Below are 15,899 nucleotides of genomic sequence, written 5' to 3' on the forward strand. Positions count from 1 at the left end.
TATTATAATAACATTTCTGTTATAAGTTTCTCCCGTATTTATAAAGTTCATAGCAACTTCAATGTTGACATCAACCAGATTTTTGTCAATTCTCATTATATTATGATCTGGTTGTTCCGCAATCCCAGTATTAGTTAGTGCACTTTTAGAAGTACTGGGATTATCATCTACGGGATGATCCTATTCAAGAGATTGTTGGAGTGATATCATATTCTTATTTGATTTTACTTTTCGGGAATTTTTATCATTAGCACCAATAGGTCTCCCACGCTTCTGGCGTTCGGAATTATCAGCTGATTTATTTTGTCCATATGGAACTTCAATCCTTTGTGGTGCATTCATAGTAGGAATATGAGATTTTGTCACTCCTTTATGACCAGTAAATGCATCTGGCAAATTACTTGCTAAATATTGCAAGTTAATTATCCTTTGAACTTTCAGTTCAAATTCATTAGTATGTGGATCTAAATAATGAATATTATTTTCATTCCATGAAATTTCTCAATATTGTGTTGAAGTTGGACTTTTATCTCCCCCTAATATCGAGAAATGATCTTCATCAAAAATACAGTCAGCATACCAGGTAGTAAATTGATCCCCAGTCATGATGATGTGCCCATGTTTTTAAATATAGATTATAAGAAGAAATAATGGGCTATGTATAGAATCATCTCTCTTTTTAATTAATACTTATGAAGGCAATAATATAAATGGAGCTGGGCCGAATAAAAATAAACTATATTTGGATATCCAACCGTTTGGGCCCAGTTTCGATGTAAAAGTTAAGAAAAACACTGAAAAAAAAAGTATAACTCGATTACTCGAATCCCTAATTTATACCGATTATTTATGTCATCTATATTTTTATTCAATAAAAAAAATAAAATTTCTCGTAATTTGGCTCGCAATTTTCAGCAACCCCAGTTTTTTCCACTGTCAGTTCCCCGTTTCGCCAAATTTTGAAAGATTTTACGTGCTGGAACTCAAGGTACAATCCTTCTGCTTCGTTCTGATGAACTGATTGATCATTTTGTGCGGTTTCCTTGCCGTGATTAAGAGTAAATGGGTATTTTTGATTTGGCGCTTCATTTTGCTTGTGCAGTCTCCTTTAAAGGCATGTATCATTTGCCTTTTTCTCAATTTTTGCTTGGTTCTGTCATTCATGCTGTTATAGCATTCATGTTATTATTTTGCTTATTGATATGTCTCGTACTCAGTGTTGTGGCTAGTGGGTTTGCTCTTGGAAGAAGCGGGATGCTTTGATTTTATTTATTGGTTAATAAATTGAGCCCTTTAGCTTCTGTTTACCTTTTTTGTTTATAAAAACAAAATTAATGTGGTTTCTGAAGGAGCGAGACATCGGTTGTGTGCACGCCGGGTAAAGCTGTTTGATTTTTGGGCCGATTAGGTTCTCCTGTATAAGAAATCTTAAGCATTGATTTTTATTTTATTTTTTGAATCTTGCTTGTCTTTCAGGGCTTGATATATTTTTGTTGTCTAGAAATTACTTTTAGCTCCTGCAAATTAATGAAATGGTGAAGTAGAGCAACATCCTTAGTTCAACTAGAACTGCAACAACGAGTGATGTGTCTGAGATACTCAGAAATCTATATGCCAGATATTGCTTTATGTGAACCTTCATTCTTTTTCTTGAATGCAATTGTTGGCCTTCTGGAAGCTTTCATGAACAATTCCTTCATCTTAGCACAAATGAGGAAATATATAGTGTTTTATTAGAAGCCTGATGTTTTGTCTATAGGTGGTGCAAGTGAGGCATAGGTTCTTCAGCATCTCCACCTATTTTCTTTTGGTGTATTTGTGGGTGCTGATTAATTTTTCTTCACTGACTATCTTGCATTCTAGAGCTGGACTTCTAAGTTTCTTATCTGTTGCCAGACGACCAAATCAACTATATTATCGATTTATTGTATGGGATTAATAATATATATTGTGGAGAGGACTTGTTTGTTTCATGTTGTGTACCATGACACTATTTCTAGACCATCTTTTAGATAAATAATTATGGTTGAATGAGTACATTTGTGTCTGTAATTTGTAACTGGATGATTGCAGCTGCTAGCAAAGGGTTGATAGAAAGCTGTATACTTGGGAGTATAACTATTATTGGATGACAAAATTTTATCTTCTGTGTATCCGTGTTTGATATGAGATTCTTGTGTATGCTGTATGCTTGCATTGTTTACCAGTTGCCAAGTAAATTTACTTCTATGAGTCACATGTGCATATGCATATGTAATGTAAGTTCTGCAAACTTTTAAAAAAGTCTGAGCATGTGAAAGTTACCCTTGAAACCATAATTTTCTTTTGAATCCGAGTCTGTGCTATCCCCTATTGTTACATTATTGCGTTCCTGTTTTTCTCCATTTTGTGAGATAGAACTGTTCTCATCTTTTGTATGTCTTCTTATCCCTTCCTTCTAATGCTCAACCTTTAAATATGACTTTGTCTGTTTCTTCTTTTACTGTTTGATTAATTTGTGCAGGCTGTTGAGCAAGGTCTTCCCGAAGTAGGAAAGAGTGCTCAGTCTTCTGCATAATCACTGATACCTCCTACTTCGTCAATCCCATCAAATCCTAAATAATTTTCGTCTGGAGCAGCAGGACAGGTCATGGCCCATCCAGGCCCTCCTTTTTTTGTTCCTGAAGGAAATTCATCCCATGCTGGAAATTATTCTTTCAACGGAAATGTGCTACCAAAGCAAACTGATCAATCACAAACAACTGTATGGCTTAGCCTAATTCATTTCATTCTATGTGCACGTGTCTATGTGACATTGCTTTAACTTGCAATATGTACACGACAGCCATGCAACTTACCTAGTTCGTTGATTCATTCATCGCGATCTTCTTGTTTTCTCATTCTGATCCCATCCAGTAGATGCATTTGGCACAACTTGCAACTTTTGTACTAATATTGAAAATTTTAAATTGAATTTTGGTCCATATATGAGGTTGTACTTGTGTTACCTTAATCAGCATGCTAAAGTATTTGAGAATATATTCTCTTACTTTCTTTAAATGCTACATGCTATTGATATGCTAGCATCGGTTCCCTTGGCTTCAGAATGTAAGAGCTGATGGTGCTCAAGAAGTGGGAGCAACTACTTCTGCGTCAGCAGTTATGCAATCTGCTTCTCAGGCCCTACCTAATGCCAGTCCTGCAGCACATTTTGCACCCAACAATTTTAGTAATATGAATTCGTGGATGCCTGCTCCAGCAACATTTCAAGTTCCTGCAAGGATGGCTAGAGCTCCTGCGACCCCTGGCCCCCCTGGAATTGCTTCTTCCATACCTTCTCCCTCAAGTTCAACCATTCTGGCTTCATCTCAAGATTCCACTGCACTAAGAACGTTCATGCCCGGTGCTCCTGTTCTTCCCAACCCTCCCATTCAGCATAATGCAGTTGCTATCTACCCATCCGCTCCTCCTCAGGTTGCTCCTCCTGGACCATGGTTGTCTCATCAGCACATTGGCGGCTTTGCTAGACCATCTTTTTCACCCTATGGTGCTGCTGTTCCTGGGCCTTATCCAATGCCGATACGTAGCACAGCTCCACAATCTGTTTCATATTCTGATATCCAACCTCCTGGAGTTTCACCTGCAGTATCTGCAATGGGGGTTCCTACAACTTCCTTTACTGCTGGTAGACAATCATCCATTGGTTCTGAACAGGCAGAGTTACCCCCTGGAATTGGTAAAACTAAAAGTCCAGTTTCAATTTCTTTGCAGTTCTAGCTATTCTATTGTGCCATGACACTGCAAAGATTTTCTATGGATAACTGGGAACACTGAAAATGCAGAAACCAAAGATGAAGCTCCCAAAGAAAAACTGGATGCCTGGACAGCCCACAGGACAGAGACTGGGATTGTGTACTATTATAATGCATTGACAGGGGAGTCTACTTATGAGAAACCTTCAGATTTTAAAGGAGAGGTACTGCCAGCATTGGATTATCTATAAAAAACTAATGGTGCAGTTATTTTTTCCGTTTTTGTTGTTTATCTGTAATATGCATTATGTATTGTACTTGCTCATAGGCAAATTGAGTTATGATATTCCTTGTCCTAACTTCCAAAATCCAAACATGTGCTTCGTCTTATGCACTTTCACCTGTTATGTTTAACATGCTATGGTGGATGGTCTTAGGAAGAATTTGATGACCTTGAATTTAGTGATTTTGTTTGTTTGTATGGTGGTGTGTGTTGGGGTTTGGGTAATGACTCTCAAGTCTCAAGTGAAAGTCACAAATATCGTATGAAAAAATTTATCTTTCAATGCCTCTAGACTGCAGATAGGTAATTCATGGAGAATTGGGATGTTGTTCTACCAACTTGCTGCTGAGAGAAAATGTTAAAAATCAGAAATAACTACTTTTCAGACTTCAAAGATTGTTGAACACAATTAGTTATTCTGTTAGTAATGTTTGATTGAGCTCGCTCTGCATTTGTTGTTGCAAACTTTTTCTTGCCTTGTAGTCTTCCAATATTTTTACTTATGGTTGTCCTGATTGTGTCTTTTCTTTACAATGCAGTCGGATAAAGCAAGTGTCCAGCCAACTCCTGTTTCATGGTGAGTTATCTGCAATAAATGGAGGGATACTGTATTAATAGCTTGACTTTGTCTTCTGGTAATATTGCTGGAAGTAATGGATATGAACATTGGGTTTATAATAATATAAGTGTCTGAAAGAAGATATCTATCATCAAACATAACAAAGTAAATCAGTGAACCAAAGATAACTGATTTGTACTGTACCCTCAGCCTATACTGTATTTCTAAAAATCATCATTGTAGTAATCCTCATCTAGTTCAATAATGACCTCTAGATTTCTCGAGTTCACAGTTAGATGTTGGTACTAGTGATGTCTTTCTCTGTCGAAACCACTTGATATCATCAAACAGCACAGGAGCTTGGAGCATGTAGTGTGCAGTTTCCCTGGTGAAACTTGTTTCTTCCTCACTTGTACAGTTTCTTTGTGAAGTTATGCTGACACTTTTTTCTTTTCTTGTCCAGGGAGAAATTGTCCGGTACTGATTGGACACTTGTCACCACTAATGATGGGAAAAAATATTACTACAATACCACAAATAAGGTCTGAAGCTTTTCACTGCATTTATTTGGTTGTATCTCATAAGCTAAACCTGTATGCTGGTGTGCTGATTTGGCAATTTAAAACTGATGTCCTTGCCCTTTATTTTCTGTTTTGACTGCATAGTTTTATTTAGAAACAGATTACCGTATATTGATTCAGGGTAAAAGACCCATATAACTACACGTATGTTACCATTGTAAAGAAAGAGATATACCTCAAATATCCAAGAGATATACCTAAAATATGTACCTATAACAAAAACATAAAAAACCTGATGGCTTGAGCAGTAATCTGATAATTTTATCTGTTTCTGAATTAGGTAAGTAGCTGGCAAATACCTAGTGAGCTAACTGAGTTGAGAAAGAAGCATGATGCTGATGCTTTGCAAGCTCCATCAGTGTCAGTGACCATTACTAATATTATAACTGAAAAAGGATCTGATCTTGTTAGTTTAAGCACACCTGCTGCTAACACAGGCGGTCGTGATGCCATAGCTGTCCGATCTTCAGGTGCATCTGCCTCATCTTCTGCACTGGATCTCATCAAAAAGAAGTTACAGGATTCTGGAATCCCTGATTCTAGTTCCTCCCCAGCTGTGTCTGGTTCAGTTGCATTAGAACTTAATGGCTCAAAACCAATGGAGGCTACTACCAAAAGTCTCCAAAATGATAATAAGGATAAGAATCGGGACGGTGACATCTCCAATTCTTCTTCTGATTCCGAGGATGAAGATGGAGGCCCCACCATGGAGGACTGTCTCGTTCAATTCAAGGTACTCATGTTTCGTGCTTATAATCAGACCCTCTTCTCATTCCATTTGTGGTAGTAAAATACCTCAAAATTTGTAGTTGACATTTACACCTGAGCTTTTTGCTGTCCTTTTGAAGTTCTGATCTACCAATGATTTGCTGACGTATTTCTGTGCATGTTCTTCTAAGTCTGTGTCAAATCATTCTGTCATTTCACATCTGCTTGTGCTTTGGACTTTCTTAGGAGATGCTTAAGGAAAGGGGGGTGGCACCATTCTCAAAATGGGAGAAAGAACTTCCTAAAATAGTCTTTGATCCACGCTTCAAGGTTTGTTGATTCTCTTACCAATTAAGTAATCTGTTGTGGATTTCGGGCAACCTGCAATCTGGAGTTTCTTTTATTAGTTATTTAGTCTTCAGTCAGCTGGTTATACACCAAGCTTTCTTCTTATTTAATGGAACTTTATGTCTCTGTGAGAAAGGGTTAGCATTACTTTGCTTTTCATGAGGTTAATCTGTTGCAGGCCATTCCAGACCAAAGTACACGAAGAGCTCTCTTTGAGCACTATGTTCGAACTCGTGCTGAAGAGGAGCGAAAGGAAAAACGAGCGGCTCAGAAGGCTGCTTTGGAGGGTTTCAAGCAGTTACTGGAAGAAGCAAAGGAGGTTTGGTGCAATTGTCTCCTGTTAAAGTATTCTCTGTTACTTTTTGAACTTGAATTCTGGATAGGCATCAGGGAGTTAAAGGTCTAAGAACATTTTTATGACATTCAGGACATTGATCACAATACTGATTATCAAACATTTAAGAGGAGATGGGGTGAGGATCCTCGATTTCTGGCCTTGGACAGGAAAGAGAGGGAACATTTGTTAAATGAAAGGTATGATTTGTCACCTTACTGATATTCAACCAATAGTTTGGTTCTCTCTGCTGATTTCTACTGTCGGTTAGTGAACCTTGTTATAGTTCTCCCGTGTCTTATAATCTGTCGGCTACAATTTGTTTATTGATGACAGGTAATCAGCCATTCATAATTAATAAGCTTTAAAAGATTACTTACGATTAAAATCAGTCATTGGCTTCCCTGTTGTTATCTTTGTTTGGGTGGTAAAGTGTGTATCCCTTAATTTGTTTTGGGTGTCAATCTGGTTTGGAGTTGATCCCTTCGTGGAGGCACCAGTTCCTCTCTTTTTGCAATGCTAGATAAATATACTTTGCAGATTGCAAAAAATTGATGTGCTGCACAAGATAATATAAACTTGAGAAAGAAATTGAGCCTCACCTTTTGAGCTTCATGAACAACATTTTATTTTATATATCTGGTACTATAAGATCTGTTGTTTTCTCGAGCTATGATGTGCTGAAGAAACAATAATCTGAAATCGAAAATTTAAAATCTGAAAGAAAAGAATGAAACTAAATCATTTGAATGGAAAACATATTATCCTAGGCACCGGAAACCAGACACACAGTAGTGATTTTCTGTAAACGATGTTCCCAATTTGTCATTATACTAATGTTGGGACATTATTGTGAAAATGTAATGAGACTTCCATATGTGATCTAGACTGCTATATCTAACTTAGTTTCTGCCTTGCTAGGGTGTTGCTTCTGAAAAGGAGTGCTCAAGAAAAAGCTCAAGCACAGCGTGCTGTTATGACATCTAACTTCAAGTCGCTGCTTAAGGATAGAGGAGATATTACATCTACTTCCAGGTGGTCAAAGGTAGGTTTATGCCGAAAGGTGATGTTATTTTTAGTTCCTAGTGAAGACTGGTTTTCGCCAACCCAGCTTGACCGACTCCATGGAGATACTCATATTTTATTGGCTCTTGTAAGAGTTCTATCTTTCCATGTAAGCATCTTGCGGTGAATATTGAATGATTTCTTCCTCCTTCCATAGTACACACAAAAGATAAACCATTGCTTAAGTTTTTCCTGATGAATCTTTTGGCACAGTCATGCCAATATTATGCGGATGAAATATGGAGCGATTTATTTGTTCATGAGAAAAAATTTTAGTAGGTTGAGGGTTGGTTATATAGTGCACAAATTAATATGCAGAAGCTTGAACAGTGTTGTATTAAGATGTGAATGTTTTCTCTGGTAGGTGAAGGATAGCTTAAGAAGTGATCCCAGATACAAGTCAGTCAAGCATGAAGATAGGGAGAAGTTATTTAATGAATATGTAGCAGAACTAAAGGCTGCTGTAGAAGAGACTGCTCAGAAGGCAAAGGCAAAACAAGGTGAAGAGGTAAGACAAATGCTTTGCTTCTGACTTTCAGTAACTGCTGGTTCCAAATCCAATCACTTATTTGTTGATCGTTTTATGTTTTAGGGAGTCAGTTTGCTTACTGATTTCATGTAATGTTTTCCACGATTAGGTTAAGATGTGTTACTTGGGAGCTAGAGTTCAACTTATATCTCTGCTCCATTTTCAGCTTCGTTACATAAGATAAATCCATTTTCTACACAGTTATCCAATGTTCTGATGTGCATGAACCATGATTTAAACTTGTACTTATCTGTGGTTATTGTCTTATAGATCGGGTTTAAATAAGAATTTAGATAGAAGTAAGGCATATATGAAGGATATATTTTCCAAGTGCCACTCTCAAGTCACATAAAGGGAATAAGAAAAAGTATGGGTCAATTGAATTATACATACTGTGCCTCTATTAAAGCCATTTTATGTACACTAAGGGCTCGTTTGCTTGACAGTATGGGATAAGGCTTGATTTGTTTGACTGGGATGTCTTGTATTGCATAAGGTATCAATATTATGTTGGGTTAGATGTATTAAATTATTTGCTTTATAAATAAATTATGATAGGAAAGTGAAATTTTGGTAGTTTAATAAATTAATTTATAGTAGAAAGGTGAAATTATGGTAGTTTAATCTATTATCAAATTAATAAGTGCTATAATTAGGATTTGGATTATGTAATCCCACCTAGAAGGTGGTATACAGAATCCCAAAGATCTGTATAATACATATTGGGCCCTTGCTTTATAAAGGGCCTCATGTTTTGAAGCAAACATGATATTAGGGTGTCATTAGTGTATTATACACCCTAATCACCCATAGCAAACAAGCACTATGAACATACAAAAGACAATGTGAAATCCAAGTTTTACGGTTCACCCCTATCCCCGAAAACAAAAAGAATTTTTTACCCTTCAAGACAGATGATAAATACTGCAGAATAAAAACCTGTGCTATATAAGTTATAATGCTACTATTGTACTTCCTCTTTACTAGTAGAGTGCCATTTCATTTCATTAGATAAAAAAGAAGAAAATAATTTCTTGATATTAGAAAGGAGCATGGGCCATCTATAAAATTTAGACACAAAATGTGCATGTTATAAGAGGTAAGATGTCTGTGAGCTCAAACATGATCAAGATGCAGACTAATCAATCACTAAGACAATCTGTGCATAATAATAAGGATGCTACTTGAACATTGTGTAGAGTAAGACATACACAAGAAGTAATCTTATTGTCATATATCTTCTAGTTAATGAATAAGATCAGTTATCCAGTTGTGAAAGATATTTCTCTTTTATATTAACCGTTTCTGTTTCTCAGAAACCAAAGGATAACAGGAATTAGCAAACAGTTACTGATACTCTGTCTCACTTGCTCCTGATTTGGTTGATTAATATGTCCTCACGGAACTTAATGTGCATGTGCTTTGCTTGTAGGACAAATTGAAGGAGAGAGAGAGAGCTCTGAGAAAACGAAAAGAAAGAGAGGAGCAAGAAGTTGAGAGAGTGAGACAGAAAGCTCGCAGGAAGGAAGCTATTGAATCATATCAAGCTCTATTGGTGGAAACAATAAAAGATCCTCAGGTTTTAATATTTTGAAGTATTTGGATTCTCTATAGTTTTCATAACTTCAACTATCTGCTGGTTGTACTTTAGATTATCCCTTCACCTTCATAGATATTAATCCAGACATTAAGAAAACCAATGCTTTAAATAATGATTTTTTCTTAATCACGGCACATGCTAAACATGCCAAGTGTACACTTGGATTGTTAATCTGGAAACTTGAAGGTGGTCCAGAATCAGCTAAAACTCACAAAGACAAATTATTTTTTGCACACCGGTGCAATTATTTGTTCTACAGAACTTGCAAAAGATTGTCCTTCAATCCTACAGCTTCGTAGTAAGGAAAGATCTGAACCCTTTATTATGTGCAAACATAAACTATATTATGTGTTTATCCTTTGAAGAAATTCATATACACTGTACAGCTCCAATAAATCATTATGAAAGTTAAAATGGGGCGTCATCACAATCACCAAACACTGCATCAGATCAGATGGCTCTGCTCCCACCAAACTTCTTCCAATTTTTACTAGCACATGGCAGCTTTTGTAAATTTTAAGATGATGATTCTGATTAAGCCATATTTTCATTTATATAAGAGCATATATTTCTTATAGATAACGGAGCACTGCATTGAAACATCAAACATCAACTTCAGTATTTGTAATTATTATCTAAGACATGTATATGCTGTCCTGAGTTCATGATCCTTCTTCTAATTCTCTTGAACTTGACCGTTCCTTCCGAATTGTTTTCTTTGCATCTAGGCATCCTTGTCAGAATCAAAGCTGAAGTTGGAGAAGGATCCTCAAGGACGTGCTGCTAATCCACAGCTAGACAAATCTGATTTAGAGAAACTTTTTCGTGAACATGTTAAATCCTTGCATGAGGTAATCCTGGCTTTCCTTTGATATGGCACTATTCACCTAAGTTTTTTGTTATATACCTCTTAAATTTTAGCAGACATGTCTGGTACACCAATAATTGACCCTTATTCTTATAACTCTATCAAATGATTTACTGTGGAATTCAACTTTTCATGCTTACCATGCTAAGTTCTCTGCAGTCAAGTTTCAATTGGTGTGTCATTTTATTATCTATGCTTGTACACTTACTGTGTTTCTTTGCAATTCTAGAGGTGTGCACATGAGTTCAGATCTCTGTTGGTAGATGTCGTATCTGCAGAAGGTGCAGCTCAAGAAACTGAAGATGGTAAAACCATTTTAACATCTTGGTCGACAGCAAAACTGCTCTTGAAGAATGATCCTAGATATAACAAAATGCCGAGGAAAGAAAGAGAAGCCTTGTGGCGACGACATGCTGAGGAGATTCTACGGAAGCAAAAGAAAGATCAAGATCAAGGAGAGAAACCTGCAGATGGGAAAAGTAAAGCTAGCATCGATTCTGGGAATCATCCGTGGAGAACCAACGACAGAAGATAGCCGCTTCTCGTGTTCTCTCTCTCTCTCGACTCGAGTAAGTCCTAAACAGCCTCCCTCTCCTGTCATTCCATTTGCACGAACATTTTTTTGGAGCAGAATTGAATTAAACCTTGAAAATGTACGTACGTAGCTGAGATGGTTTATGTGCTACTGCACCCGGTCGAAGTAAGGAGTATATGGAAATGCAGTGTGACAGTGTAAGAATTTCAACTTAGAATTTTGTACGTGAAATTTTTGGTGATCTATGCTATGGTTATTGGTGATGGAACTCAAGTCTGATTTCTTGCTCTGCTAGATTTACTGATGAGTTGATGTGTAACACCATACTTATTTTAGACTTGGTGGTGTATATTTTTATTTGAATCTTTATTATAGTTATTTTACACATTGTGTTTTGTATAGTTTTTTTTTTTTAGAGAAAGTTAAATTAATTTTCAAATATAGATATGTACCTTTAATATGTGTTAAAATTTTAAATATTTAAACCATTTGTGAACTTAAACGAAATCAGAGAAAAAAGAGTTTATTAACAGTATTTTGGCATCTATAGCACTAAGCTCGCCCTGATGAAATCTAATTTGGAAAAAATAAAATAGAATATTTTTGAACAAATTTGTAAACTCGTCGATATTTCTATACTTTCTAGGCTTGTAGCAATTGCGTGCGTCTTTAGCCAGTTTATAAATTTTTGTCAAAATCAAGTGACCATTAAAACCTAAATAACACGCATTGTATAACGTACACTAAATCATGTGACGATATTACTATATCTATATAATATATAAAAGAGAAGTTTTCTCCCATTATTTTTTCTCTCTCTTCCCCCATCAATTCTTTTAATATATTTTTTTTCTATTTTCTTCTTACAATTTTTGCTCTTTTTAAAACATTGTCAAATTTAATTTATAAAAAATACATCTTAAGTTTAAGTTCGTTAGAAGATCTTTAATATGGTACAAAAATTATTCAAAATGAATTTAAAACGAACAGGTTATTAAATTTTTACAATTTTTTATTTATGTTTGTGCATGAAAATATTTATTTATTTATTATTATGTGAAATAATCTATAATAATAATGTGTAATTATTTTTCATTATCAAATAATTTAAAATAATTTATTAACTATAATTATCATTACACTTTATATATAATTGAAAATTACGTTTTTATATTCGAAGTTTTATTGAGTAATTAGTATTTTATTTTTAAACCATATTTTGCATTTATTATATTTTGTTTCTGTTTAATATTTATATTTATTTATTTAAATATATCATTTAATTTCTATTTCGTCGTGCGATGGTCTTACTAGTTTCGACAAAACATCAGTTTTCCTATAGTAGCCAGTCGAAATTATACTCAATAACTAAAATCTGAAATTAAGTTTTAGAAAAATATACTCGCGCGAAGGTCGTGTTTTGTTAAAAGACATCTATCAAATATCAAATGTCAAATTCGCATTCATATATGAGTAAAATTTTGAAGTAGCCAAAATGAAGCATAAAACACAATTTATGGCCACACATTAAAAAAACACAAATTTTGGCAATTTTTATTGATTTGGACGTTTTTACCCTTAATGAGGCGGACCGGGTAGGATCAAGCACGCAGGTCGCGTGTCGGGTCGGGTTAGGCACTTAGAGCATCCGCAGCGGTGGGTGCGATGGCCGGATCGAACCCGGCCTATCGCACCCACCACCATTGCCGCACCCGGGTGTGAAGGAGGGGGGGCGTTGCTACGCACCCGTGAATAGTGGGAGCGATGGAGGGGGCGTGTAAAACACGCGCCCCTTTTCGGCCGGAAAAAAAAAAAAGAAAATTAAAAATAGCCGTTTTTTACCGTTTTTTTTTTCCGTAGATTTTTAGGATTTTTTAGGATTTTTAGGATTTTTTAGGATTCGAGATAAAAAAACGACACAACATCCCGTAGATTTTTAGGATTTTTTATTTTATGTTTGTTTTAATTTAAGTAATTTAGGATTTTAATTTCTTGTATTTCTTATATTTCTAACAATGTAGGATTTGAATTTTAATTCAATGAAATTTTAATTTCTTAATTATTGTAAAATGGAAACTAGAATAAAACTAATTCAAAAATAAAATAAAATCTATTGCACCCATAGTGAGTGCAATACCATTGTGGGAGTGAGTGCAATAGAAGTGGAACCCATTCTATTGCACCCACTATGGGTGCAAGCATTGTGGATGCTCTTATGGCACTATTAGTGCCATAAGTGCCAAGATTTTACTTTGGTTTTATTTTGGATTTCCGTTGGCACTTATGGCACTATTGCACTTATGGCACTAATAGTGCCATAAGTGCCAACGGAAATCCAAAATAAAACCAAGTAAAATAATCATTTGGGCACTTATGGCACTAATAGTGCCATAAGTGCCATACGTGCAGCAGAAATACAGAAACAACAACATCATTTAAACCCTAAATGGAACATCTAAACCCTAAATGGATAATCTAAACCCTAGATGGAATATCTAAACTTCATATGGATAATCTAAACCCTAAATGAAATATCTAAACCCTAGGGGGAAGTGTGCACTTATGGCACTTATGGCACTAATAGTGCCATAAGTGCTATACGTGCAGCACACAGATCAGATCAGATCTGCCATGGCTGAAATCGAAGGAGGCAGCGCAACGATCAAATCAGATCCACCGCCGCCGCCTCATCAGACCAGATCTGCCGCCACCGCGCGCTGGAGAGAGAGAGAGAGAGAGGGAGATGAGAAAGAGAGAGGAGAGAGCGGTAGCCGCTGAAGAGAGAGAGATGGAGGATCTCCTCCACCACCGCCGCGAGAGCTCCGACGAATTCTCCAAGCTCGGCGCCGCTGCCGCGCAGCCGCTGGAGAGAGAGAGGGAGTGAGATGAGAAAGAGAGAGGAGCCGCTAGAGCAGAGAGAGGGGAGTGAGAAAGAGATAGGAGAGAGAGAATGGTAGAATAGTCATGACATACAAAAAATGGCCAAAATTTATGTTTTTTCAAATGATGGGCAAAATTTGATGTTGTATGTTGAATAGGGCCATTCGGCCCTATTGTTTCTTCATATATTGTACTGTTTTAGGAAATGTCAATTTTGACATAAGTAAAAGTACATAATGAACAATGCAAGTGTCGTGCGTGACCCAAGTTTAAGGATATAAATGAAGAAGTTCGAATCTCATATTCGATTCGTATTCATTAAATATTTACATTTTCAAATTGATATTCAAATTTCTTTCGATTATTCTTTTATAATTTGAATTTGATTCGTACATTGATTCACGAATAATCTAATCCAATAAAATATTCATTTAATTTGAATTGAAGTTGACCAAAAACAAATAGTTCAAGTATTTTTAAGCTTTGATTATTATTTTTCTTTTCTTTTTTCAAATTTTTATTTAAGTATTTTTTACTTTATTACTATTTTTTGTTATATATAAAAATGAATACATGTATATCTATTTTTATATTTGAATATCAAATATGTAAATTTATATTTTATATATAATTTAGTATTTTTGAATACGGATTATCATGGTTTTAAAACCGTATTCGATAACTAATCAAATAAAAAAACTAATTTTATGTATACTCTAGTTATAAGTTTTTTTGAATATCAAAAATTGGTACTGAATATCAAATTGAATTAAAATTATTTGATTCGAATACATTCTTAGCTCCCAATCGGCTGAGCAAATCTGGACGAAGAGAAATCCCTTCATAAGGTTGAGTAATGCATCATGCTGAGATTGTGATCATGATGCATACCCGATGGATCCAGTTCATATATCTATGAGTATGCATCATGCTCATGATCTGGATTCATATTCCACAATCAAATAGTCTTCTTTTTTTTTGAGCAGATCAAATAGTGTTATTACTAGTTATGCTGTATATTATCTGCTTGGGGCCCTTCAGCTTTAATTTCTTTTAGCAATCACCACTTTCGTTTTGTCATGTCCAAATAAGAAATGGGATTGAAATAAATTAAATAATGGGACATACTTTTTCCCTAAAAATGCTCATCCTCATTTACCAAACACGACCCTAAAATAAGGAAACCTTCATTCATGTAGCAGCTTGCAGCCCTACAACATGTATTATAAAAACATTTATTTGTGCAATTCTTTCTGGTTGCGACTGTCATTGTGTTTGGATTATATAATTTAATTTGAAGAAGAAAAAAGGACACATGAATTTGAATTTGCTAGAACTGTTGAAAATTATTTTGGTCCATCGTAGAGTAATCTCATCGAAACAATCTCAACTAGTAATATTTAATGAACAATTTGAAATACATCCGAATGCAAACTTAGCGTTTACATGGCTCACACGAAAATTTCAACCTCAATTGGTATTTTATGAAATCTTCCCTTTTACAAAAGCACATCAACTTGTTGATTAACATACTTATTTAACTTTAGTAATGATGAACATTAAATAATCACTTAAATTAATGAATTTGATTTGATTATGCTAGAAGAAATTAAAGTCAATCATGATTGCATAAGCCGTGTGAGAAGGGCCCCAAATGATAGCTAATCAGCCTTTATTATATTTTAAATTTTAAATTATGGCGAATTTGGAGAGTGGTTTCTTGTCAATTTCAATGTCACCCAAGGAAACTATTCTTCACTCCATCCCGATTCTTTAACCAAAAATTATTTGAAACGAATAAAAAAAAGTATAAAAAAATTTGACATATTGAGAAAATGAAGGCAAAGGAAATCAGCCACCCTAATGATAGGAGCAAGA

At 35.4% G+C, this 15,899-nt stretch overlaps 1 protein-coding gene across 2 annotated transcripts; it reads left to right on the forward strand.

Annotated features, from left to right (window-relative positions):
• The first annotated feature begins 813 nt into the window (after window positions 1-813).
• On the forward strand, window positions 814-11,526 carry LOC131001286 (pre-mRNA-processing protein 40C). Of its 2 annotated transcripts, none has more exons than XM_057927630.1 (15): window positions 814-988; window positions 2,504-2,743; window positions 3,085-3,715; window positions 3,822-3,955; window positions 4,554-4,591; window positions 5,037-5,115; window positions 5,435-5,887; window positions 6,109-6,192; window positions 6,389-6,529; window positions 6,638-6,744; window positions 7,466-7,589; window positions 7,974-8,117; window positions 9,571-9,717; window positions 10,467-10,589; window positions 10,836-11,526. In XM_057927630.1, exons 2-15 carry the CDS (start codon window positions 2,630-2,632, stop codon window positions 11,139-11,141), a joined length of 2,625 nt encoding a protein of 874 aa, XP_057783613.1. In that variant the 5' UTR covers window positions 814-988; window positions 2,504-2,629; the 3' UTR covers window positions 11,142-11,526. The 2 variants fall into 2 exon arrangements, with proteins under 2 accessions (XP_057783613.1, XP_057783614.1); XM_057927631.1 differs by having other exon boundaries at window positions 833-988; window positions 2,504-2,626.
• The last annotated feature ends 4,373 nt before the right edge of the window (window positions 11,527-15,899 follow it).

This window comes from Salvia miltiorrhiza, chromosome 8, assembly GCF_028751815.1.
Source record: "Salvia miltiorrhiza cultivar Shanhuang (shh) chromosome 8, IMPLAD_Smil_shh, whole genome shotgun sequence".
Classification (NCBI taxonomy): domain Eukaryota; kingdom Viridiplantae; phylum Streptophyta; class Magnoliopsida; order Lamiales; family Lamiaceae; genus Salvia; species Salvia miltiorrhiza.